Source organism: Paroedura picta, chromosome 4, assembly GCF_049243985.1.
Source record: "Paroedura picta isolate Pp20150507F chromosome 4, Ppicta_v3.0, whole genome shotgun sequence".
NCBI classification, from domain to species: domain Eukaryota; kingdom Metazoa; phylum Chordata; class Lepidosauria; order Squamata; family Gekkonidae; genus Paroedura; species Paroedura picta.
The window spans coordinates 75574558-75599118 of record NC_135372.1 but is presented as its reverse complement, the minus strand read 5'-3'; the positions used below and the strand labels follow the sequence as shown (position 1 = coordinate 75599118).

Below are 24561 nucleotides of genomic sequence, written 5' to 3'. Positions count from 1 at the left end.
TCGGCCGTTAGTAGTGTCGTACGCGTAGGCAGCTTTCGCTTCCTCTCCTGGGCCGGAAGCGGTGTCCATGGAGGATTACGGCAACCAATGGAGGCCAAATGAATCGTTAGCGAAATGAGAGAATAGAGGCTAAGAGGGCTTGCTTCCCCTCCCCCAATGGTGGTTCCGATGTCCCGGGTGAGTGCGAATTCCAGGAGGGGGCGCGTTGTCGAGTCCAGATTCCTAGGGGGTTTTGTTTTGTTTTGGTGTAGGAAGTACCACATTTGTTTCTAATCAGGAGTCTTGGTTTTGGGGAGTCTGTTTTTAGTGAGCGGATAATGGAAGAACTGCTTCGTATGGCCCTTTCCATGGGTTGTAATTTTTACAGGAGAACCGTTCCAGTAAAAATACAGTTTCACTCGTAAGGGAGGATGGGTTTTTATAGGGGGGAGGGGATTAGAGAACAAGGTTGTTGGAAAGAAGCGAACACTTTCCCTTCCTACAGGTCAGCTAATTTGCAAAACAAATTATTATCAGAATAACTGGGGAAAGATTCATGTAAATAAAAAAAAACAGATAAGCGGAGGCAGGCAGTCCATTAAGGCCCTGATGGGTTGCATGATGGCCCTCCCTGCTTAGGGGCTGCCCCCACTTCCTTCCATGTCCTCACCACCCCTCCTTTAGCGGCAGGCCAGAGAGAGGGTGTGACCCTCTTTCCTTTCCAGTTTTCCCCTGGGAATAACAGATTATAGTAAAGCCACTGGAACATCCAAACATTTCAGGATTTTTTTTTAAAAAACTGATTATTCAAAATGTGACTTCACTAGCAAAAACAGTCTTGTCTCCCTGGAAAGCAAAGTGGATTTTGTAAACTCTTCAATCTGGCTGGTGAAAGATGACAGTTCTTGCCCAGCATCCGCCAATGCTATAATCCAGGCAAGTCATCTCAATCTGCACCTTTGTAAATTCATTAAATTTGGTCATTCACAGTGAGTTTTTCTTCTGTACCATTCCAAATGACATCAAACTCTGTAAAAAGATGCCTTGACTCTGACTGTCGTTTTTGTATGTTGCTAAATACTGTGAGTCTCCTTTCATTTCACTACCTGTTCTGTTCTGTAGGCTCAGGTCAAATCAGTGTGGTATTACCTGCGCAATCCGAAAAACAATTTCTAAGCCCCAGAAAATAGTTGAGAGTAGGATTCTGAGTAGATTGGCTGAAGATTGCTTTCTAAAGGACTTTGTTCTTCCAAACAAATCTAGATTGCTCAGTTCCATTCTACTGTAAAGAAATATGTCTGTTTCATAAACATAGCCTCATAATGCAGAAGTGACTACAGCACTAAGCACAGACTCCCACATTAAGCCAGCATTCTCTATCCACCAAGCTCTCTTTACCAGTACCAGTACTTTGAATTATATATGGATGGATGGGTGGATGTGGCAGCATTAAATCTACTCTGTTTCTATGGTTTTGGGGCTTTCCAGTCTTACCCATTCATTTACATTGTCCCCCTTTTCACTTAATCTTTCAATTCCCTAAAGAAAACATCTATTCATCAACATTCTTTTCTCTTGCTGGCCACATTAGAAAAGCCAGCAAATGAAACTGCTTTCATTATATGTGTTCTGTGGGTAGAAGCTTAAACAGGCAAGATATGTTAAAGGTTTGATCCAAATGGCAGTGACTGAAGTTATTACAAACTGGTGAACTAAATATCTACCTAGTTTAGAGTGACAAAGTGCACTGCCTCTCGAAAGAAGGAATGGAGTCAGTTAGAATTAATAATAGGAATAGTGATGTTATAGCAGATCAAAAGTTGGGTCTGGCATATTTTTAAGATAAAAGGATAATTCATGTACTGAGGAGTTAGAAAGTTATAATGAGAGTGTTATGAAACCAAGGCAGAGCATGGTGAACATCTTTCTGGAGAGAAGAAACACAGTACTAAAATAGTTGATGAAAGGTTGAGGGAGCTTGGTCTGTTTAGCCTGGAGAGAAGACTACTAATAAATGATATGATAGCCATCTTCAAGTACTTGAAGGGCTGTCATATTGAGAATGGAGCAGAGTTCTTTTTGGCTGCCCCAGAGGGTCAAACTAGAACCAATGGGTTGAAATGAATTCAAAAGAATTTTCGGCTAAACACCCGGAAGAAGTTCCTGTCAGAGCTAGCTACTCAGTGAAACAGACTTCCTCATGTTGTGGCGGTTTCTCTTTCCTTGGAAGTTTTTAAACACAGGCTAGATAGCCATCTGACAGAAATGCTGATTCTGTGAATTTAGGCAAATTATGAGTAGGTGGGCAGAAGGGACTGTGGGATTGGGAAGCAGATTTCTTCCAGACCAGACTGTCCAGGGATTCTAGGAGTGGGGCATCATCTGGGTATGAAATTGAGGTCACCTCGGGTGGGCAGGTAGTTGTGAATTTCCTGCATTCTGCAGGGGGTTGGTCTCTTCCAAATACGATTCTATGAGTTAGTCCTATTTTCTTGGAAATAAGCAAATTTGCTAGAACTTACTCTAATTGTAGCCTAAGCAATAGAAGTATTGCCTCAGTTTATGTATCCCTTCCAGTCACTTTTTCTCATTTAAAGTTGGTATATCTTTATTGAACCACAAGAATGCACTCTGATTCAATGCCTGTACTTCTAAAACAAATGTTTTTATAAAGTTCAGTTTGGAAAAAAGCCCTCCCCACACACACTATTACACTTAATCTCATGCCATTTGATACATAGGTATACACAAGCAGACATACTGGTTAAAAAAATGCAACATGGCACTTTTTTCATAGTATATGACACACCCACTATTACAATTAAATGTAGATTGGACACTTCCCTCAGTAAAAACAAGCTGCCTGATTATAGAGAGATTAATGCATTGTTTGCTTGCAAGCTCATAGACAAAGCAATGTAATTTAGAACTATGTTGACATTGTTTTTGAAAAATCGTTATCAGTTAGGCCTGTAACCTGACATTTTTCTATGACTAGTGTCTGTTGTTCCCGAAGTGGTGTTATATACGTATAATAACAGTGTCATTAAACTCTCCTCATTTTGAAAAGTTTGGCGCTAAGCTAACAGAAGGAACCCAGGAAACTAATATAGATGTTGCTAATTCTTACCGCTAATTCTTACCATTAGAGCTCAGCAATTAGAGCTGATTGCTGAGCTCTAATATAGCATTGCCACATTGTCTCGTAAGATAAATGATGAGAAATTCCTGCAGTAAGGTGCATAGAACTAAAAAGAAATTCAGGTTTGCAAGATGTCATTCCTTATGAAATGGAAACCACAATCTTTGAGATTCACCTAACCTGTAACCTCAAATATTCATCAGTACTTAGGCTCCTTTTACTCCTGAAAATAGCCAAGGAGAACTTTCATTTGTACAATTTCTCAGAGAGTTCTTGGCAGATTTTAGGAGAATAGTGATGGAAATCCAACCTATAGAACCTGATTGTCTGCCCTTGGCCCAGACCAACCCAGGCATTAAATCTAATTGTGGGTGTTGCTCACCTCCCTTTCTCCCACTGTTACTTTCTGGAGATGCACAAATACACAGTACAGTATAATAAGGGTTCTGAAACTGCTACTTCTTTTTGTGCAGCATAATTTACCTAATAGGTGTTGGTTGAGTTTATATTTCTTAACAGAATTACAAAGACCCTATAGAGAGACTCTCGTTCACAGTGTTTGCTGTATTCCTCCTGCAAAACATTTCCAGAAGTACAAAATCCGGCCAATACTAAAGTTCTTCAGATGATAATTGGAAACAATGCAATGTATTCTTTTGAAGCAATAAATGATATTGTAAGGCAGCATTTTCTAGTAGGTCTTTGAGTAGGTATTAACCACAAGTAACTGTAGGGTAAGAATAACCCAACAAAAGACTCAGTAATGATTTTATTTTTCTCCTTAAAGCATATACCTCTTCTGTATGCATCACAGATTCTTCCACTTAATACATTTTGGATTGGGAGAGAACCCAACACTCTTAAATAGAGCTTTAATATTTATGAGCCTTGAGTCCTGTTTCTGAACAGAGTAGACTTAATATAAAACTGTCCCTTTTACAGCAATTTAAATATTTTTCTCTACTTTCCAATTAGTGTTTAGGTATTCTCAGATGTACATCAATATAGTCAATGTACGCAAGAGAGTTTCTGTGGAATATAGAGCAGTTGGAGGACATTATGTTTTATTTAGCTTTGCATGGTAATTTTACTGTTGTGTGTTTGGAATCAAATGTTTTTATTACTTATTCATAGAACGTACAATTGTGTTTTTGTCTGCAAGTGGAGGATTCTGGGATTTTATTGCTCTTCCTGGTCACAGTAGGTTTAACTGCCTAATAACACAAGGATGCTTGGGTATGCCCTGTGTGCTCATGGATGCCCTCATTCCTTTACTTTGCAGTAACAGAAACTAGTGTCTTCCAAGACAGTGATGGCTGTTCCTCTTGCATGTGAATATGGAGGCCACGGGGACAGATGAAGTAGAGAAAATAAAATCAAAATTTATGTCTGCATGGCACAATATGAAATACAGTAAGTGGAATACGAAATAGCATTGCTTAATTAGAAATAAATGAAACAACATAACTTTGCCATTGAAATCCATTTGTATATAGCTCTGAATGGCAGAAGACTGTTTGCTAACCATGGTTAATCACACACGATTATTGCCAGTGCAGATGTACTGTCATGCATCTGCCAGATTTCTGAAAGATCTCCAGTTGATGGTTGGCTTTCCTCCCTTTCTTAGGCTGGGTGTTGAAAACAAAAACTTACTTTAGCAGAAATTCTCCTGTCTTTTTGCTGGGAAAATGTTACCATTTCAAGACTGATGGTAAGTGGTACAAGTATGTAATTTGTTCTAAGCCCAATTTGGCCTTGCTTTGTTTGGATGCATTTAGTATACCAGACCAACTCTTTTCCACTTAGAACGCAGTACTCTCTTGGCATAACAGTCCAGTTTTTCCCACTGTCATAGGCACAGCACCAAGTCATGTTAGGGAATGGGAAGCCTGTTCATGTCTTCTGTTTTCACCAGGTAGCCCAACTTCTCAATCAAGGAACTTGACAAGCATGGGGGAAGGGTTGGCAAGGGGCAGGTTGGGCAATATGGGAGACATAGGTACATCTAATATTTCTTACAACAGCCTGGCATATTGTCGTGGATCATGGTTTTATTAAACGTGTCAAATCCGTTTCCACACAGGAAGCAAGTAGGATATAGGATATAGATGCCTCCTGGGTTAATGTCCTTGTATCGCAAAACAAATGTGGGAAGGCGCATTCAGGATCATAGTTTCTAATATGTGTTGCACTCGGAGGAGAGAAATAATACCTACATTCTGTTTTTTTCCGAAAATAGTATCCAAAGGATAGATTCAAAGGAGTGGCTGTTCCAGCTCATTAGAAGTTTAGTTTCTACAAGGAGGATTTTATACAAAATGTCAGTGTGTTAATTTATGCCACTTAAATTACATTACTGAAAATGCTGATTTTTCAACCAACAGCTGCTAACTTTGTCTTGTTTCCATATTGCAAGTACCTGTGCATTCTCTCTTCAGATAGTGAGTTGGACCTGGACTAAATTTTTCCTCAGTACGATGGAACATTCCTGCCTTCCCCAGCCCACCACTCTCCACAAAATGCTTCTCCTGGAAGATATGGAACCCTGAGGGAATGACAGGAAGGGGATCTGCAGTATAAAGAGGGAATCAATGGAAATTGGCCATTTAGTCTGGACCCAAGATAATATTTGGTTCATGAAATGTCAGATTTCTCTGTTTTTAAAATCATTATTGACACAAAGTATTGTTTTTTTCCGTTAGCTGAAATGTTTATTATGCTTCGTTGTAGAGCCAAATGAAATGTCTCCAAATGGATCAAATTGCGATATTAATGATGAAATTACATCTAGAAATGTTGAGGAGTTCCGCAAAGACTTTATTTCTAGAATATGGCTGACATACAGAGAAGAGTTTCCTCAGATCAAGGGCTCAGCATTGACAACTGACTGTGGCTGGGGTTGCACCCTCAGGACTGGCCAGATGCTTCTAGCACAAGGACTTATTGTTCACTTTCTTGGCAGAGGCAAGTTCCCAAGTTTGCCTGTGGCTCAGATTGATCTGACTTTCGGGAAAATCACAAGACTGAGCAGTAGATGTTTCTTCTGCATTCTTCTAAAAATGTGGCAGTAGTAGTGTACCTCAGTCACACAAGTTATGGGGAGATGTCAATTTAAATTCTAACTACTGTAGGTGATAATTGCCAAATTACTTGGTAAAAGATTGAAAACACTTAACTGGCATAATTCATATATTCTGTTTCCTGTAAAAGGATGTATAGGACTGTAACTGCTTTGCTATAAAACCATGAATGCACAATTTCTGATTTAGGCAATCTAGTACACTTGCTAGGACAAACTTTCTGATCTGTAGTAGTTAGCTGAGAAACTGATAAAATTTTACTTCTTTTTATTTTCTTCAAATTAACTAGTACTAGTAATGAACTATTTCAAAATATTATTGTGTTGAAATTTTGATCATAAGAAAAAGCTTTGAGCAAAAAGAGATGTATAATATGTTTAAATGTTATTACAGACTGGACCTGGCCAGATGCATTAGTCATTGAAAATTTAGATTCTGAATCGTGGACCAGCCATACAGTTAAAAAGTTCACTTCGTCTCTTGAAGCATCATTTACAGGGGAGAGAGAATGCAAGAACCAGTCAATCCATCATAAAAATGTTCCAAAAGATGTCTGGGAAAACAGAGAAATAAAAGATGAACACTGCCACCGAAAAATAATTTCTTGGTTTGGTGATTCTCCTCTTGCAAATTTTGGCTTGCATCGGCTTATAGAATATGGAAATAAATCTGGAAAAATAGCAGGAGATTGGTATGGGCCAGCTGTTGTAGCACATCTTTTAAGGTAAAAAGCTCTAAAGTAATCTCTCACCATTTCATCGGAATATGGGTAGAGGAAGGGTATTTTAGGACTGTCTTCCAGTTTTGTTAATTACAAGATATCGGTTCAATATTTCATAGTAAATAACCCCTATCCCAACTTTAAATATACACTAATGGAGTCTGAACTTGATGAAACTGAGAGGAAAAGAGACCTTGGGGTTGTAATGAGTAGCTCAAGGAAAATATCAATCCAATGTAATGTAAAAGACAAATTCTGTGTTGGGTATTAGGAAGGGTATTGAAAATAATAAACAGTATTATAATACTGTATTATATATATTGTATAGAAAGATGTATAGATTATGCAGCCTGATTTGAAATAATGTGTGTCATTCTGTTCACTATATTTCAAAATAACAGAGCTGGAAAAATTATAGGATGGGGCAGCAATGATGGTTAAGGAGTCCCTTCCCTGTGAGGAAAGACTGAAAGGTCTGGAACTTTTCAGTTTAGAAGGGGGCATGATATAGTAGAGGTTTATAAAATTATTCATGGGTAGAGAAAGTGGACAGAGAGAACTTTTTCTCTCAAAATATAGATCTCAAGGGCATCCAATGAAGTTTACGGGCAATAGATTTAGGATGTACAAAAGAAAATACTTCTTTACTCAATGATTACTTACTATGTGGAATCCATCACCAGAGGATGTAGTGATAGCCACAGGCTTAGATAGCTTTAAAAGGACACTTGAATAGACAGATTCCACATTTAGAGGCACCACACCTCTGAATACCAGTGCCAGGAGACAGCATCAGGTGGGCTTCAGCCTCTATGGCTTTTTACTGGCTCTCTAGAGCAGGGGTAGTCAACCTGTGGTCCTCCAGATGTCCATGGACTACAGTTCCCATGGGCCCTTGCCAGAATTTCCTGGCAGGGGCTCATGGGAATTGTAGTCCACGAACATCTGGAGGACCACAGGTTGACTACCCCTGCTCTAGAGGACCTGGTTGGTCACTGTGATAGTACTTTCACACACATTGAATAATGCAATTTCAATCCACTTTCAGTGCATTTTGCAACTGGATTATATTGTGTGAAAAGCCAAATTCAACTTGCAAACAATAGCTAAAGGGCATTGAAATGGGACTAAAAGTGCATTATTCAGTATGCATGAAAATGCAAGACAAGATGGTGGATTAGATGGACCACTGTTCTGATTCATCAAGGTTTTTCTTATATTCTTAGTATACCCATTGTCATTGGTGAGCCAAGAAAATAGATTCATGTGGGTAGCTGCAATACAACAAACTTTAAGTCCAGTGGCACCTTTAAGATCAAGAAGGTTTCATGAAGTGTGCATGCACACCCAGGCTTATACCCAGAATTAAACTTTGTTGGTGTTAATGGTGCCATAGGTTCAAATTTTGTTCTGTTGGTGATAACAGTAAAGGTCTGATGTATGAGTTGTACTCAAATTTATTTAATTTTTCGATATTGGCAGTGAAGGTGTGAAGATCCATTCGAGACCTAATGAAATGTTCTAAAAACTAACAACTCTTTTAACCTTGAAACATGCATAACATTATAGACCTTTTTTAATACTGTAACCTGGGGGCTGTAATGTACTGATAGTGTAATGAACTGTCAGAGTTTAAAATTGATGTTTTCAGCATTTCTTTGAACACATCAAATTCTTGTGAAAGTGTAAGTGTATGGGACTATTAATATTATAATTACATCATAGTAAAAGTAAAGGGTCTGTGACATTCAGTCTAGATTTAAAAAAAAAAAGAAACTCAAAGTCAGATTTCCCTGTACAGTGTGTCTTTATATGCCATTTCTTTGGACACCATTGATTTTGTATTTTTACAGTCTTATGTTCTAGGTGGGTCCCAATATAGTCATAAATTGAATCATTAAGCCTTCTAAGCATAAGAGGCCAAAGTGCAGATGTAAATATTATACATTTATATAGATGCGGGATTTGTGTAGTGCTTGTATAGCAAGAATATTCACCTTGAATGAGACTTCAGGGGAAAAATATACTGTTTGAGGGGTGAAGGTTATTTATGTATCTAGTGATAAATAATTGAAAGTATTACTGAAATTATCATATAACATTTGTGAATATTTTTGTACAGTTTTGCTTTTTATTTCAGAACAGAAGGTTGATTTCAGGATATGGAGGCTCGCTTTTCATATTTTTATGAATAGATTAACCCTTACTGTCTTTTCATAGTCTGTCCCTGTCCCTCCTGCAGTATTCATAGATTCCTCTTACAAAGATGGAAGTGAATATATTCATCAAAATATTCAGTGTCCATTTCCAGCTAAGAATAATCTTATTTTTTTTTCAGTAGTTAAAAATGTAGTTTTATAAACATTGTTGATGTTGATGATTTGTCAAACTGTTCATTCAGATTTTTGTTAAAAGTTAGCAGCCTCTGAGATAAAATTTCATGCAAATAATTGGGTAGTGTCTTTAGTTTCTGAGCTAAGGGCTACTTCCTACGATATGACATCACTTGTGTACCATAATAGAATTCCCACATGTTTATCATAACAGGACTCAGTTGTGCATGTATCTATTCTAGCCAAAAGTACATGCATTGGGCTTTCATTGGCAGTAGATTCCATGTATTCACATTGTGTTTTGTGATATGTTACCACTGTGTTTTCAATGTGGAAATGTGTACTGTGGAAGTGTTCCTTCTTTTCCATTCAGACTCATATTTTTTCTGTCTTTTTTTGTTAGTGAAATAAATCAAAGCTGTTTAATTGGTGGCATTTCTTTGAAGGTTATATAACCTTGAAAATTATCCTTCTGCCTGCCAAGTTTTTTTTAAAGAATATAATACCAACAATATATAAAATAAAAAACACAACTACAATTTTATAGAGGTACTAAAGCACTTGTTCGTTTTAATTTAATAGTTCTGTTATTTTCTTGTTTGACAGGAAATGTATTTACCCCATTCTGCTGCTTATGGATGAGTTTTTTTGTTTATCCTTTCAAGAGACAGGTTGAAGTTGTGCTTTTCAAACCCTGTTTCTTGGATAGTCCATTGCTTTACAATGGCTCACTTGATTATTGTGTCCTAGATAGCTATAGCTCTAGGCAGTATTTAACCTAAAATATAACTGTTTTGTTCGTGTACAGAAAAGCTGTTGAGGAATCAAGAGACCCTGAGTTACAAGGAATTACAGTGTATGTTGCTCAAGACTGCACAGGTAAGTGCTATGAATGAGGAATACGGTATTCTGGACTCATATTCAAAGCACATAACCTAAGGTTTTGTAGTTAAAAAGATGGAGAGTAACATGATCCTGTAGCATTCAGTTTAAACCATTAGACCCTTGAGGCCAGAACTTGTTTTTTGTTTTGTTTTACACTGAATGCCAGCCTACACTCATGATAACCTGGAATATATTATTATTTATCAGAACTGCATAGACGTTATTTGAATAATAGTTGGGAAATGTATCTTCTAAAAGATCATAACGGGTGTGCTGAACATGTGTTTAGTTTCTGTAGCATTTTTTGTTAACTGTTGTGGGCTTATTGACTCAGTACTTTTGATTCCTTATGCTTCTCTCCTACCACACACAAACCACTTGGTGTTGTATTCATTTTTGTGTACAAAAATAGTAAGTAATTGAAAGTATATTAATTAAGAAAAAAAACATTCCTGCATTATTAGATCAATGGAAAATGTTTATTTCTTACCACCCTGAGGTAATAATGTATGTGGTCACTTTACATAGAATACTCAAATATATCAGGCAATAAAGCAGCAACACTGAGAGAATCCTTTTCTTGGATAAATGGCAGCATAAATTGTTCTGATCATCTGTTGCTTTCAAGCAGTCCTGGATACGAATGCTTTGTTAGTGTATAACAAGGACACTGGATAAAGAGAGGATACAATATATTGTAACTGCATGGCTGTGCAATATTCTGCTCCCAGGTATCTCTGCAGTTTGCCATAGCTCAGCTACTTGCTTTGATGCATGATGTTCTACTGAGTGCGACAAGCACAGATGGAGGGGGGATTGATTCAGTGGACCAATTTTATCAATCACCCTAGGACTGTAATCCATCCTTTGGATGTGACACATAGGTGGACCCATCCCACAGTACCACAGCTATGCAAGGAATGTTCCTGGTCTATAGCAAGCCAAACGACATGTGCCTTGTTTGTCTACTCGATGATAGTACAGCTGTCGTCCTGCAAGCCTGCAGTTATTGATAATGCTCTCCTGGGTTTCAGAGCCTCTGCATGCCATGTTGGCCTCAGACAAATAAAACGTTGCATATACGGAAATGCACACAGCTCACTGGTCAGCTGTGGGAAGGTATAGGGTTTAGTAGAGCATGACCATAACACATTATTGTTATATCCTGTACTTAAAATTAGCGGGTCATATGTTTCATAGATACTGTTCAGTTTGTGTTTGATGATGAACTTCCACTTATATTAATCTTGGTTATTCTTGTCTGTCTTTCAAGTTTACAAGTCTGATGTTATTGATAAACAGTGCTCTTTTACGGATTCTCAAAAAACTGATACCAAAGCTGTAATTATATTAATTCCTGTGAGACTTGGTGGTGAAAGAACCAATATGGAATACCTAGAGTTTGTGAAGGTATGAAATAAGTTCAGTCACCTTTAAGAAAGTTATACTAGATCGTAGGAAAGGACACTTAAAGATGGTAATCTTCACTCTATTAAGTATATTAAATGTACTTATGACTTTACAGATGTAGATCATAAAGTCTGACTTCAGAAATTTGAAATTTCTATTCTCTGCAATTATGTCTGAATACTGATTCTCAGTGTTAAAGCAGTTGTAACTATTCCTGTCCCAAGTAGCTGCCAAAGAGGCCTCTGAGGCAATAATACCAGATAATAAGGATTGATCTTGTTTCACCTGTATTGGTGTTTTCTTCAGTGAACTTCTCCATGTGGTTTTGTTTTTAAAATGTTACCGAAGATCTCCATCTGTTTACTACACCTAACATAAATGCCATTAAACAGCTACATAACAAAATCTGCCTATTTATTTTGGAGTGTCACTGGTGGTTACTTTTGAGCTTATGCTTCAGTATATTTCTTTAAAAAAATAATTAACTTGCTTTTTTTTATACCCGAGGTGTTTTTTTGTTGTTGTTTTCTCGGTATATAGTTTCTTGGTAATTATGACAATGGGGTTTAGAGAACTGTAATTCCTGTGTACTGGAGAAACATACAACATATTTTGAAGATGCTATAATTGTAAGAATGGTTCACAATAGCGTTTGCTCTTATCCTCTTTAAGAGTTCAATGTTCTCAGTGTTAGGCAGGTAAAAACATCTGAATATGCCCTGTCCTAATACGACCATATGATAATTTTTTGTTTCCAAATAATAACTACAGAACTTATTTCCAATAGATCCAGACTGTGTAGTGGTTAGGAGCACCGACTTCTAATCTGGCAAGCTGAGTTTGATTCCCCGTGCCCTCACATGCAGTCAGCTAGATCAGTGACCGGTCCCGGTCCGTAGATCAGTTGGTACCGGGCCGTGGCTCCTCCTTGTCCTCTTCCCCAGCTGCTGCCTTGGGGGCTGCTCTGCCATTCTGTCGCCGGCTCACCTTTGGTGCTCTCCAGCAGCCGCCATGGTTGGGGCTCTCTCTTGGCGTGGCACTGCACAGCTGCTGCTGGCAGCGCCTGGCAGGAAGTCAAGGGCACCGGCGGGAATGCAAGTGGAGCAGGGACTCAGGTGGCGATGTCTCTTCATAAAAGACTACCCCCCCCCCCGGTCCTCAGTAGAATTATCAATCGTTGACTGGTCCCCGGTGATAAAAACGTTGGGGACCAATGAGCTAGATGACCTTGAGCTTGCCACATCACTGATAAAGCTGTTCTGACCAAGCAGTAATATCAGGGCTCTCAACCTCACCTCCCTCACAGGGTGTCTGTTTTGGGGAGAGGAAAGGGAAGGCGACTGTAAGCCACTTTGAGACTCCTTCAGGTACAGAAAAGCAGCATATAAGATCCTCCTATTTTAAATAATAACTTCAATGCAGTAAAGATGCTGTTGATGAACTGATAGCATTAATTCCTCAGCATGTCTTGCAAATATCTTTGTGTCCTCTGAACAGCACTTGAATATAAATATGGATCAAAAGGATCAGACAGCAACTAATGTTGGTATAATTTATGGTACCTATCTATGTATACTATATCTAAGGGAAGTCATCATAGTCTTTCTCTTGGAAACAATCTTGTTAGTTTTGCTAAGTTAATTGGTTTAAAATTAATATTCTCTGATTGTATTAGAGCCTTTAGTAATCGTGAAATCATGGAACCCCTAATGGTTTTCTGTTAAACTTCTGTTAGGGATTGCTTGTTGGAAGTAGTGAAATATTCCAACTTAAATGCCAATATGGTTTTTTACTTGTTGAAGTTTTTGTTAAACTTTTGTTATCTTCAGTGCCTATAAAACAGAGAGCATATGCTGTCTATAAGAAGCTTCTAGTGTAAATAACAATTATTTATTTATTTATTTATTTATTTATTTATTTATTTATTTGCTGGTTTATTGTTTTGATTTATATCCCGCCACTTCCCAACAGGCTCGTGGCAGGTCACAGTAGTCTTAAAAATCCCATTAAAAACTCCCCTTTCAAAGACTCTAAAACTCATAACATGGCGGACAACAGCCCACTCCCACCCCTATAATCAAAGATGTTGAGAAAGTGGAGCAAGGATGTTATCCACTGTAGACCCCGGGAACTTACATTGTTCTTAGAATGAAGTACACCTGAAAGTGATTTTGGAATAGAATACTAAGTTCAGCTTTTTGTCATTGGCTGTGATCTAGAAAGTCATGAATGCTGTGTTTAAAGTTCTCATCTCTCGAATGCATGATGCTGAGTGTCTCCCTCCCTACAATAGAAAATAATGGAGAAATCCTCATGGAAAGTAGTCATTTATTTGAAAGTGCTTTGTTTTGCTGAACAGAAGCTGGCTGCCCTTTGCCATAAAGGCCAAGGCTACTACACAGTAATCTTACAATTATTTTCAGTGGAGTCTTAAATCTGAATTATTTATTGTTGTGATGACAGGGAATTCTGAGTCTTGAGTACTGCATTGGCATTATTGGCGGCAAACCTAAACAGTCATACTACTTTGTTGGATTTCAAGGTTGGTGTTTTAATAAGATAACTCTTTTTCAGTACAGGATCTCCCCTCTTCCCCCTCCCCCCAACTTGGGAGTTAATATAAGACCAGTAGGAAATAGAATGATTAAAATAGCAAAATGAGTACTTTATTAATTTATCAGACTCTCTATAGTCCAGTCATTTGTCACTTGCCCTGTGTGGTAATTGGATTCTGTAAAATGTACATTTAATTTTCTTTGTTGCACAAACAAGGCATAATTTATCTGTTTCATCCAACTCTGAGAGCCTTTTGTTGTTTCCAGCCTGGCAGTTCTTAGTTATATATTTACCCTTTAGTAGTTTAAGTGGTGCAAGTTGATGACCAAATGACAAGCAAATATGTTCTTCCTGTCATGATGAGGAAGTGTGATGCATTTTTCATATGCAAACTCTAGGAATATAATTGCATGTTTGTAAAAGTAATTTTATCTCCAAAAATTAAATGACAGTTTCATCACTTTATCAAAATTCTGCTTCTACAAGCATATTTGATTATGCAAAAGTTAATCTGCCCCACAAAAATGTACGCTTTAGTCAATGAATATCAGCTTGGCAGGCAGTTCCTTGCTCTGGGTGCCCCCCTCCAACTGTTCTGCATAGAAATTGGATTGTAAGCTGTGTAATAATAAGGTGTTTTTTGAATTACTTGTCTTTTGTTTTGTCCTTGTAGATGACAGTTTGATTTACATGGATCCTCATTACTGCCAGTCTTTTGTAGATGTCAGCATAAAGGATTTCCCCCTTGAGGTAGGATGGATAAAGAACTAGCACTGTTTGCTTCATATATGAACCAAACTAATTACTTAGATCTTCTGTTGTTGTTCTTGGTGTTGGGTGGTGGTGGTGAGGAAATGAATGCATACGAAATACTTTTTGTTGCAGTGGAATTCACTTCCAAAGACCGAATTTGTGCATCTAATTTTTGTACACCATTGGTATTCCTCAGATACTGTATACATAGTACTTACACATAAGGTTTTCAAACATTATATGTCCAGCAATGTGTGTGCGAGGAGTCTGCTAACAGTGTGTGTTTGTTGGGAGGGGGGGGGCTTGCCATGTGCACACAACTCTGTTCCCAGACTAGTTACTTTTGGTGCACAGATATTCAATAAATTTACACACTGCCCCTAATGTGCTGACTTTAGCAGTAAACTTGGAGCCAATAAATGAATGGAGTAAAGACAAAAAACATTGGTATCATACGGCAGCAGTCCGCAACCTTCCAGTTGCCACGGACTGCTGCGCCGGAGTGGGGGGAGAGGGCGGCCCGGGGCCCCGCGCCCGTGTGGCAGCCCCAGTGCAAACGCGCATGCGTGGACTTGCTGCGTGTGCGTGTTTGCGCCCGGCGGGGGTGCAAACGCACGTGCGCGGCACTGCGCATGCACGTTTGCGCCGCCGCCATGCCAGCGGCCGCGGCTCCCTCTCTCCGCCCCTCCGGGCCGCCAGCAAATCGGTCACCAAAGCAGCCGATTAGCTTGCGGCCCGGCAAGCTTCTCTTCCCCTGCTCCTGAAACAAGAAGCTTGCCAGGCCGCAAGCTAATTGGCCGCTTCGGCGGCCGATTTGCTTGCAGCCTGGTGAACTTCTCTCTTTGGGGGGGGGGGCGGGAAGAGGGAGCTGCGGCCCGGCGCCAAGGCCTTCACGGCCCGCGGGTTGGGGACCACTGCCATACGGTATAATACAAAAAGCATCTATACAGCATTGTTTAAAACTGTGCAGCTTTGAGATCATTAGTTACCTCATTTGACTAAATCTGAAGCATGGCACTAGGCTACAGTACTTTTTGTACAAGGTAGTTTCAGAGGGCAGCCATGTTGATCTTCAGTAGAACAAATTTCCATGGTATAAACTGCGAGTTGAAGCTCCCTTTGTCTGATACCAGAGAATCTGTCCTATACAAGCTAATCTAATGTGCCACAGTTCAGATGTATGTATGTATGTAGTCTGCTGTCAGGGTACCTGCTGCTAAAAAGCTGAACATGGGATAATCATGGGAGGAAATAAGAGACATTGCTTCAGTATTTACTGCTACCAACAACCACCTCTAGGTTTCCTGGGCGACATGTTATCTCAGTTGTTTATAAGTTTAAATCATTCTCCTGATAGCAAAGACCAATTTGAAAACTGTTATTTGTTTTCACATGGCCACAATGATCGCGTGTTAATAATAAGAGTCCTATGGGTATTGTGTCTGAAAGTCTTCTGACTTCTGAATTCATTTAAAAATGCATTGTGTTTCTGAATATCTGGGACAAGCTAATGGATGCCATGGTTGCTCTAACAGATTGCAAGCCTCATGTATTCTAGTTTAAATGACTGCTCTGTATAACAGAAAATTTAAATAGCTTCTTCTGGATCAGTTTGTGATCATGAGGACCTGAGTCTCAAAAGCAGAGCTTCTGTTCTGAGTGCAGAGGCTCCCAGCCAATAAATCTGTAAAGCACCTGTAGCAGAGACTCTGGAGAACCAGTGCTTGTTGGAGCTGAGACTCTGGAGAACTAATTCCTGTCAAAACAGACAGTATTGACCTTGCTGGACCTATGGTAAAGTGACCAGATTGTCCCACTTTTGGAGAGATATCTGGGGGCACCTGGCAAATTGTACTTATGTTGAAATTAAAAAAAAAATGTTACAATACTATTTTTGCATTCTATGCGTTCTTTGAAATTTTTTGTTGCTCCATATAGACCAAAATTTTAATCAAGAACCCCCCTGGTCAATGGTGTCCTACTTTACCAATGTTAAAATCTGGTCACCTTAACCTATGGTCAGTATAACCTGCAGCATACTTTGGATGAAGGTTGCTTCCTACCGTACTCTTACTGGACCCTGAAAGTTCGTACCTTAACCAGGTCCTGCTTTTGAAACATTAGAGGCCTCAAATAGTTTTATCTAACCTTCTGGTCCACAGAATTGACTAAGGTCCATAGTGTCCTGAGTATATAATATCATTTTATGTAAAGAAGCTGACTGTATATTCCAATTCTTATATTTCTTGGATTTTATGTAAGCTGTTTTTATTTGATACCTGACCATTGATAAAATGATAATGGCGAAATGCATCTGGTTAGTGGAGGCATTGGTATGCATGTATGCACTGATTTTATTGAGGCTATGCTATAAGCCTTGGGTTTTTAACTTCAATAAGTATTAATACTAAATTTTAAAATTGTGTTCTACCCTACAGAGGGTTTAATTCATTTCCCTTATTTCGACCTTTTTAGGCTCCTGCCTCAGTATAAGGCAGCTTTATGTATATAGTTAAATAACAAAGCTGTGAGCAACTATAGGATCAAGTGGCAACCTACATAATACAATAAACTATTGAGATCATATTTTAAGACTTATATTGTCTGTGAATAAAATCATGTAAAGATTAGAGAAATAAGAGTCTAGATTTTGCCTTTTCTACTTTATGTAGGTATTCTAAAAGATCGATTGGGGCTGCCAGTTTGTTTCTGGGTAGAATTGAAAATGCTAGTATTTATTTTTAAAACCTTTAGATGGGACAAGGTACTTGAAGGACCACTTACTGCTTGCAGTTTAAGCCTGTTCGCTGGCTACATTTGCAAGGTAAAATTGATGGCAATCAAGCACAGGACTTTTGCAGTGTTGGCCTGCAAATTTGGAGAATGGTCATCCAGTGCCCAGCCTATTATAAGTGAAAATAATTTTATTTGCTTGTTGTTTTTTTAGGATGCTTCATAAGGGTCCCTTTTTAGACAGATAAATGGTTTAATGGTTCTGTCCCATGTTATATGTGTGTGTATCCTTAAAAGCTTTTAATGTCTGTTTTGGTTTAATTATTTTACCAATTTTTTAATAAACATCTATGAGCAACTTAGAGCTTAACAAGAAGTGGCTAATAAATATTGGCCTTATAGTCAGTCTTTGTCACACTGAAAGAGAAAGGTATCCTCATGTAAAGTGTCTATACTGCAAAATGGCTCGTCTCATGCCATTCGTAAAAGCTTTCTGAAAAATTTGCAAAACAAGAAAGTGGCGTTAGGAAGAGTACTTGCTCTGTCAGGGAATGTTTGGTGCTGGTTGTTGCTTCTAAGGAAGCAGCTAAGTTTTTAAATTATCATCTGTACTTTTTTATGGAGAGGAAAAAGTAGTCAGCGAATGTCTTGCACCTGAAATATCACTTCATATCCTTCACTGCTGCTTCAGAGTAGCATGCATTTTTCAGACTGAGAGGTGGAAAGAAAAAAAGCATTGCTGAATTATGATGAGAGTAACATATTTGGTTAAAAACCCTAGGTCAGATCCAAAGATTGTTTTTCTTGTAAGGGATCTTTTTTAGTTCCCCCTTTCTGATCTTCCAGAAGGTTGCTGTGTTGAAGCACGTTTTCAGGAGAGTGGAGCAGCTCTTTAATGAAAACTGTATCCCCACTCCTTTTCCCCTTGTGGTAAACTTCCTTTGATTCTAACCCACCAGCACATGTATGAATTATGCAAGTCCTCACAGTACCTGTATTATGTCACCCTGATTATAATTATTTAGTTGGGATTGACTGAAACGAAGAGCATCTAAAGGATCATTACAATAGATCTATTACTTTGCTTGAAAATAATACTTTCAACTGCTGACTTTGGCCACTGTAGATTTTATCACCTCAATTTGTGTTTTGAATTCATTTGGATAATCTTTAGTGATTATTATCTGTTAAAGATAATGAATGAAGGCAAAGATACAAATGCATTTGTTATTAACCTTTTTGGCTGGTTTGTTTCTTGTAAACTGCAGTCATTTCACTGTCCTTCACCCAAAAAGATGTCTTTTAAGAAAATGGATCCTAGCTGCACAATAGGGCTGTATTGTCAAAATGTGCAAGACTTTGAGAGGGCTTCTGTAGAAATAACTAAGGTAAGTGTCCATATGATGAAACAAATGGTTCACAAGGAGTCCTTGCTTTGGTACGGCCTTTTTACATTTAGAGAACACACAAACCTTTAATTCCTGTTTTCTACTGGGCCAAATATGTGAATTCCTTTGCCATTTTCTCTTGTTTTAAAAAAGCAAATAATTGATCTTGTAAAATATACATAGAGAAAAACAAACATTTTAAATTAATAGCTTGGTAACAAAAGAAACACCATTTATGCCGCCAATATGTAAATGTATATATTATTGGAGAAAATTGCCTTTTTGCATTTGAGCCCAAGCTGTATGTTAAGTAAGAAGTAGGAAAGGGAAGTGACTGGCCAATTTTTATTTGACTTACACTAGTATAAATTATTTTATCCAAATGTATTGCTGAAATTAAATTATCTCTGAGAGCAGAGAGGATTTTTTAAAAATATGTTAAATATGAGCCAACAAAGTATAGGATTATCCCACTAGGTGGCAGCATTTAAACGAAAATATTTCTGTAGAAAAAGTCCCTTTTTTAGGTACATTCTCAAGAAGAATTTTTAAAAGGCAATCAATTCTTCGGGGATGATTTTAAATGGTAATATTAAATCAAACTAAATTGTGTATTATTACTTGTTAGCATAAGTGTGTATTTGTTAAATTTACAGATAAAATATTATTACTGTGTTTTAGCACCATTTAAAAGCACTAAGAAAGTACCTCCTCGATACAAGTAAACATAGGTTAGTTTATGGCATTTAATCTAAACTGGATAAGGGAGAAGAAAACAGTTACATTTATTGCATGGGGAAAGAATAACAGTTCTGCTCTTCATTTTCTTCACTATTCATTTCCCCTTCTTTGTGCCTGCTTTTCCCCCCATCTTTTCTTTTTTAATGTTCAAGATAAAGTTTCAAATCTTCTGAAAACATCATAGGTATCTAACTTCTAACAAGAAAGGGCATCTCTTTGATGTCATAGCAGTAAGCAAAAAATTGTACCAGTCAGAACAACACCTACAGATGCCAAGCACTTTTTACAGGTTCAAAAACATCTAAGAGGAATTGGCATCCATCCCAGTTTAAGTAATATTTTCTTTTTAATATATTTTTGTAATTGAAATCCAACTTTTAAATAATTCAGGAACACAAGTTGTGATACATATTATTTCCTATTTAAGTGGAATGTAGAATGTGTTGCAGATACAGTAGTAGTAATAATGCTTGTTAGTGATACTCATAGTGCTTGGTGGAGGTGCTGAGTTTGAGGGAAATGGCTTACCTAACGCCATATGGTACATGGATGAGGCTAGACTTGAGGACCTTCCTGATCCGTGATTCACACTCAGCTATTAGACTTTTCCAGTTCCCATAGGCATACAAGGGAGAACTCTGCAGAATACAGAAGTAATCAAAACTGCCTTGCCTAAAAACAAAGTTGATTCTCACTGCATCATCACATTTTTCATGTGTCCACTTTCATAAGAAGCATTCCAAATGCATCCTTTTGGAGACTCATACAACTGGGGCTAGCCTTCATCTATGATGGGGAATCTTTTTATAGGGGGGAAGAGTAGGTCCGATTTTTGGACTTACTTATTTATATTAATTTTAAACATTTGTCTAACAGCTTTCCATGTAAGCAAACGCTAGAACATTTAAAAGTGTTTAAAATAGAAAATAGCAATAAAAAGAATTTTGTTTCCTTTGAAGTAGCCACAGTCGTATACATCATATACATATACGTGCATGAGTTTATCCTGGAAGTAAAATGTGGTATAAATTTCATTTTTAAGAAATTGGTTGGATTCTGCAGTCTATTTCTGCAGGTGCAAGGACATTCTCTTCCATCCTATGGCAACATGGCAGTTTTTGTTGACTCTCATATAAATTCATTGTTATTCCTGGGGTTCCTTAAACACCGGGATAACATTTGCTGTGGAGTAAGAGTTAGAGCAGGACAGGGAAGCAAGAGAATTGTGTTTTGTGAACCAAGCTCTGCTAGCAGATCTTTTGATCCAATCTGAAGTTTTTATCTCCGTGGGAGTGGCGGGATAAAATATAATAAATATATATACAAACAAACAAACAAACTCTCTTGGTTGGTAGGAAAAAGAATACGTAAAGTATTTGAAGAAAGCCCACAATCAGAGAATGGTTAAGCAGGGCTCTTATTTCAAGCTGCACAACTTTCAGATCACATTTCTATTACTCTTGAGTAACATGCGCTTGAAAAGAAGAAAAGCTGATATAAACACATTTCACATTCTTCTGTCCTAAATGATCAAGAGCAGCAAGCGCCGCAATTGCTATAGTCACATGTATTGTCCTTGCAAACTCCCATGTATATATTCTTCCACAAGTGAAAGAAATGCATCAAACTCATGAGAATGGGGTAAACCATTTTTACTGATCGGTGGTGGTGGCTGTCATTTTCCAAGACACCTGTCAATTAACAAGAAGAGGAGGCCTGCCAGCTAATTTCACAGGCTACCAAACAGCCATCAGAATGCTGTGAACTTCTGTTATTGATGTGGGTTGAATTGATCCAATAGCCAAACGATAAAAGGCTCAGTCTAATGACCCTGTCCCTGGAGATCTATTGCTCTGTGCCCTCCTTCCTAAAAATTTTCCCTAGTAAATGAGTCCTCTTTTTTGTCTTCCCTTACAACTGATCTGTTCCAGTTTTCCTTGCCCTTCGCTTTCACAGTTCCATCAGAACAAAGTACTTAAAATAGGCTAGAATAAAGTGTAGTAAAAAATGTGACTGCAAGCCTGATTTTTTCTCAAACTTGTTTTTTTTTAAATAGCTGCCGTATTTAAAACTATTTTTACATTCATGTACTTTAGCTGTGGACTAATACAATATTGTAATATGAAACTGTAATCACATATGTATTCTTGCAGATTAAATGTAAAGTATAATAACACTGGGAGTTGCTAAGAGAGTGTCAGTGAGTCCCAGGTTCAAAGCTGGATGCTTTGAACCCAGCAGGCTTTAGATGTTGTAAAGAACACATTAGGACATGTAAGGTTCTTCTGGTGCACTGCCTGAATTAGTAAATTGCATGTCTTCACTGTGCAGAAATCTGGAGATTTGCACATGCTAGTTGTGTATGCACCTCTCTTCTGAATAGATATATAAGTTGCAGTATTGAAAAGTACACTGAAAGCCAGAAAAGAGTATGCCTTTAGGTGATTCATGCATCCCATATGCAGTATTTTCTATTTAGTGTTTTAAAAGTGAATGCTCTGTTTGCAAAATTACAGCAATTTTAATCTTACATTGTTTTCTTTCTGATATTTTTACTGTAGATTCTCAAATCTTCTTCAAAGGAGAAATATCCCTTGTTTACCTTTGTAAATGGGCATTCTAGAGACTATGATTTTGCGATGAGTCCAATTCGGGAAGAGAGAACCCTTTTCTCTGAGGATGGAAATAAAAAACTGAAACATTTTAGTGCTGAGGATTTTGTCTTGCTGTAAGAACGTTTTGCACTAGAGTATTGGCAGCTTTCCAGGAGAACATTTACCCTTTGAACAAAGATGGACAAACAACACTGAATGTGGTATATTTTCTTTCAAGTTTTAAAGTTTGTTGTGTAGCTGTAGTTTTGAAACGCTTTTTGTAAATGCATAAAATGAGTTATTTTCTTTGATGGTAGATGCATATATTGAAACATTCTGGTAAAGATTTATGATACTGTATAGCAATATAGTAAAGTGTTAGATGTTGTGCCAGGCTTGCTCCCTAAGATGCTTACACTGTTCCATGTAGCCCCTCATAATTCCAGATTCCGTTCAGTTCTTGAATACACAACTGTTGATTTGTTTCATTTAGGCTAATTTACTTGTAATCTTTAGTTCAGGAAGGTGTGTGGTAAAGCAGTTCTCTGAGCAATGTGGCATACCTGGATTTGGCTGGCCAGCAGTCAATCTTCTTGAGGCCCGCTATGTACCTGAGGACCCCCATGAAGAAAATCAATTTGGAACATCTGCTGTATACAACCAGTTCTGTTGAGAACTGTTTAGTCCCTTTTCCCCCTGTTGAATAATATAATCATGAAAAGCTAGGCTCACAATGCATTTTACTCCGAGGTACATCTCTAGCAAGAGTGTTTTTAAAAGGTAATACTGATGCAATTAGGTAAGTGGAGTAAAGGTGCTGCTTAGCAATATGATCTTACAATGACTACGCATTTAGCTTGTAGTTGAACCTTAAAAGGAGAAGATAATAATGTAGTGGCTTCCTGTCACAATTTTTAAAACTTATGTTGCTAATATTAAACTGCAACAAATCATAATAGATCAAACAATTATTAGATGTGAGCTGAGGGTTCCCCCCCCCATCTCCAGATATAATATGGATGCCTATGTTATTAACTGTGTAACTTTTAAATCAAAATATATCCGTGCAGAGTTGGGAGTCTGTAACAAATTGGCTCAGAGGTGATACTATGTTTTGTGATGTTTCTTGTTACTTTTCATTTAAAGTATCAATCATCTTATTTTTATTAGAGAACTAATATATAAATCTATAACAGCAAAAAGAACATACAGCACATGACCTGTATGGAGAAGTATGCTTTAATAAAAAGGTGAAAATATTAAAGCACAAGTCTTCTGTGTAAAAATGTATTTTTCTTATGGGGATGACTTTATTCTATTCCCTAAAATAGCAAGCTTTGTAAAGTGACCTGGTTATATGTTCTGTTTGTTGTGAATCAAAATGAACTTAACTACTACTGTCTACCTCAGGCTTTTTCAACCAGGGTTTCATGGAACCCTGGGATTTCTTGACAGTACTGGAAGAGTTTCCTGAATGGGTAGGATTTAATTTTTAATATATTTTTGAAATGTATCTGTTTATCATTTATTGGGTGATATGATCATATATGGTCATGTCAACCCCTCCACTCCCAAAATGGCCACTGATGGGCCCTGGAGGGGGTGGAAAGAGGAGGGGCCCCAGATGGATATATATGCTTCCCAACCATTTCCACATGATTGTGCCACTTCTGGGGTTTCTTGAAGCCTGGAGAATGTTTCTAAATGGTTAAAAAGTTGAGAAAGGCTGGTCTGCCTGAATAATAAATATTCTGTACACCTACTTCTCAGAAGAACTGTGATGATAGCAAAGGACAGTTTATGGACATAGCAAAAAGAACTTACAGGGCATTATGCCTGAGGACCAGTAAGTGGAAACTGGGATTCATTAAGAAATTTTAAAATATTGATTTGATAGGCTGTGTCCAGCAATGTGCAAAAGAAATCCTGTCTAAACATCTGGAAGAAGTTCCTGACAGTGCGGTTTCTCAGTGGAACAGGTGGTGGTTTCTCCATCGCTGGAGATTTTTAAACAGCGGCTAGATAGCCATCTGACCGAGAGGCTCGTTCTGTGAAGGCTCAAGGGGCTGGCAGGTTACAGTGGATGAGCGATAGGGTTGTGAGTGTCCTGCATAGGGCAGGGGGTTGGACTAGATGACCCAGGAGGTACCTTCCAACACTGTGATTCTATGATTTGATGAATAACTAATCTTATTAGGGTAGTTCTGCACGTGGAAGGGATTGCACAAGATTTTGTGCAGCAG

At 38.0% G+C, this 24561-nt stretch overlaps 1 protein-coding gene across 3 annotated transcripts; it reads left to right on the top strand.

Annotated features, from left to right (window-relative positions):
• Positions 1-4: 4 nt before the first annotated feature.
• Positions 5-23588, top strand: ATG4C (autophagy related 4C cysteine peptidase). Of its 3 annotated transcripts, XM_077333495.1 has the most exons (11): positions 6-177; positions 4404-4534; positions 4752-4835; positions 5855-6088; positions 6598-6928; positions 10067-10137; positions 11417-11553; positions 14017-14095; positions 14783-14859; positions 18864-18983; positions 22286-23588. In XM_077333495.1, the coding sequence occupies exons 2-11, from the start codon at positions 4459-4461 to the stop codon at positions 22454-22456; spliced, it is 1380 nt and encodes a 459-aa protein (XP_077189610.1). In that variant the 5' UTR covers positions 6-177; positions 4404-4458; the 3' UTR covers positions 22457-23588. The 3 variants fall into 3 exon arrangements, with proteins under 3 accessions (XP_077189611.1, XP_077189610.1, XP_077189612.1); XM_077333496.1 differs by lacking the exon at positions 4752-4835 and having other exon boundaries at positions 5-177; XM_077333497.1 differs by lacking the exons at positions 11417-11553; positions 14017-14095.
• The last annotated feature ends 973 nt before the right edge of the window (positions 23589-24561 follow it).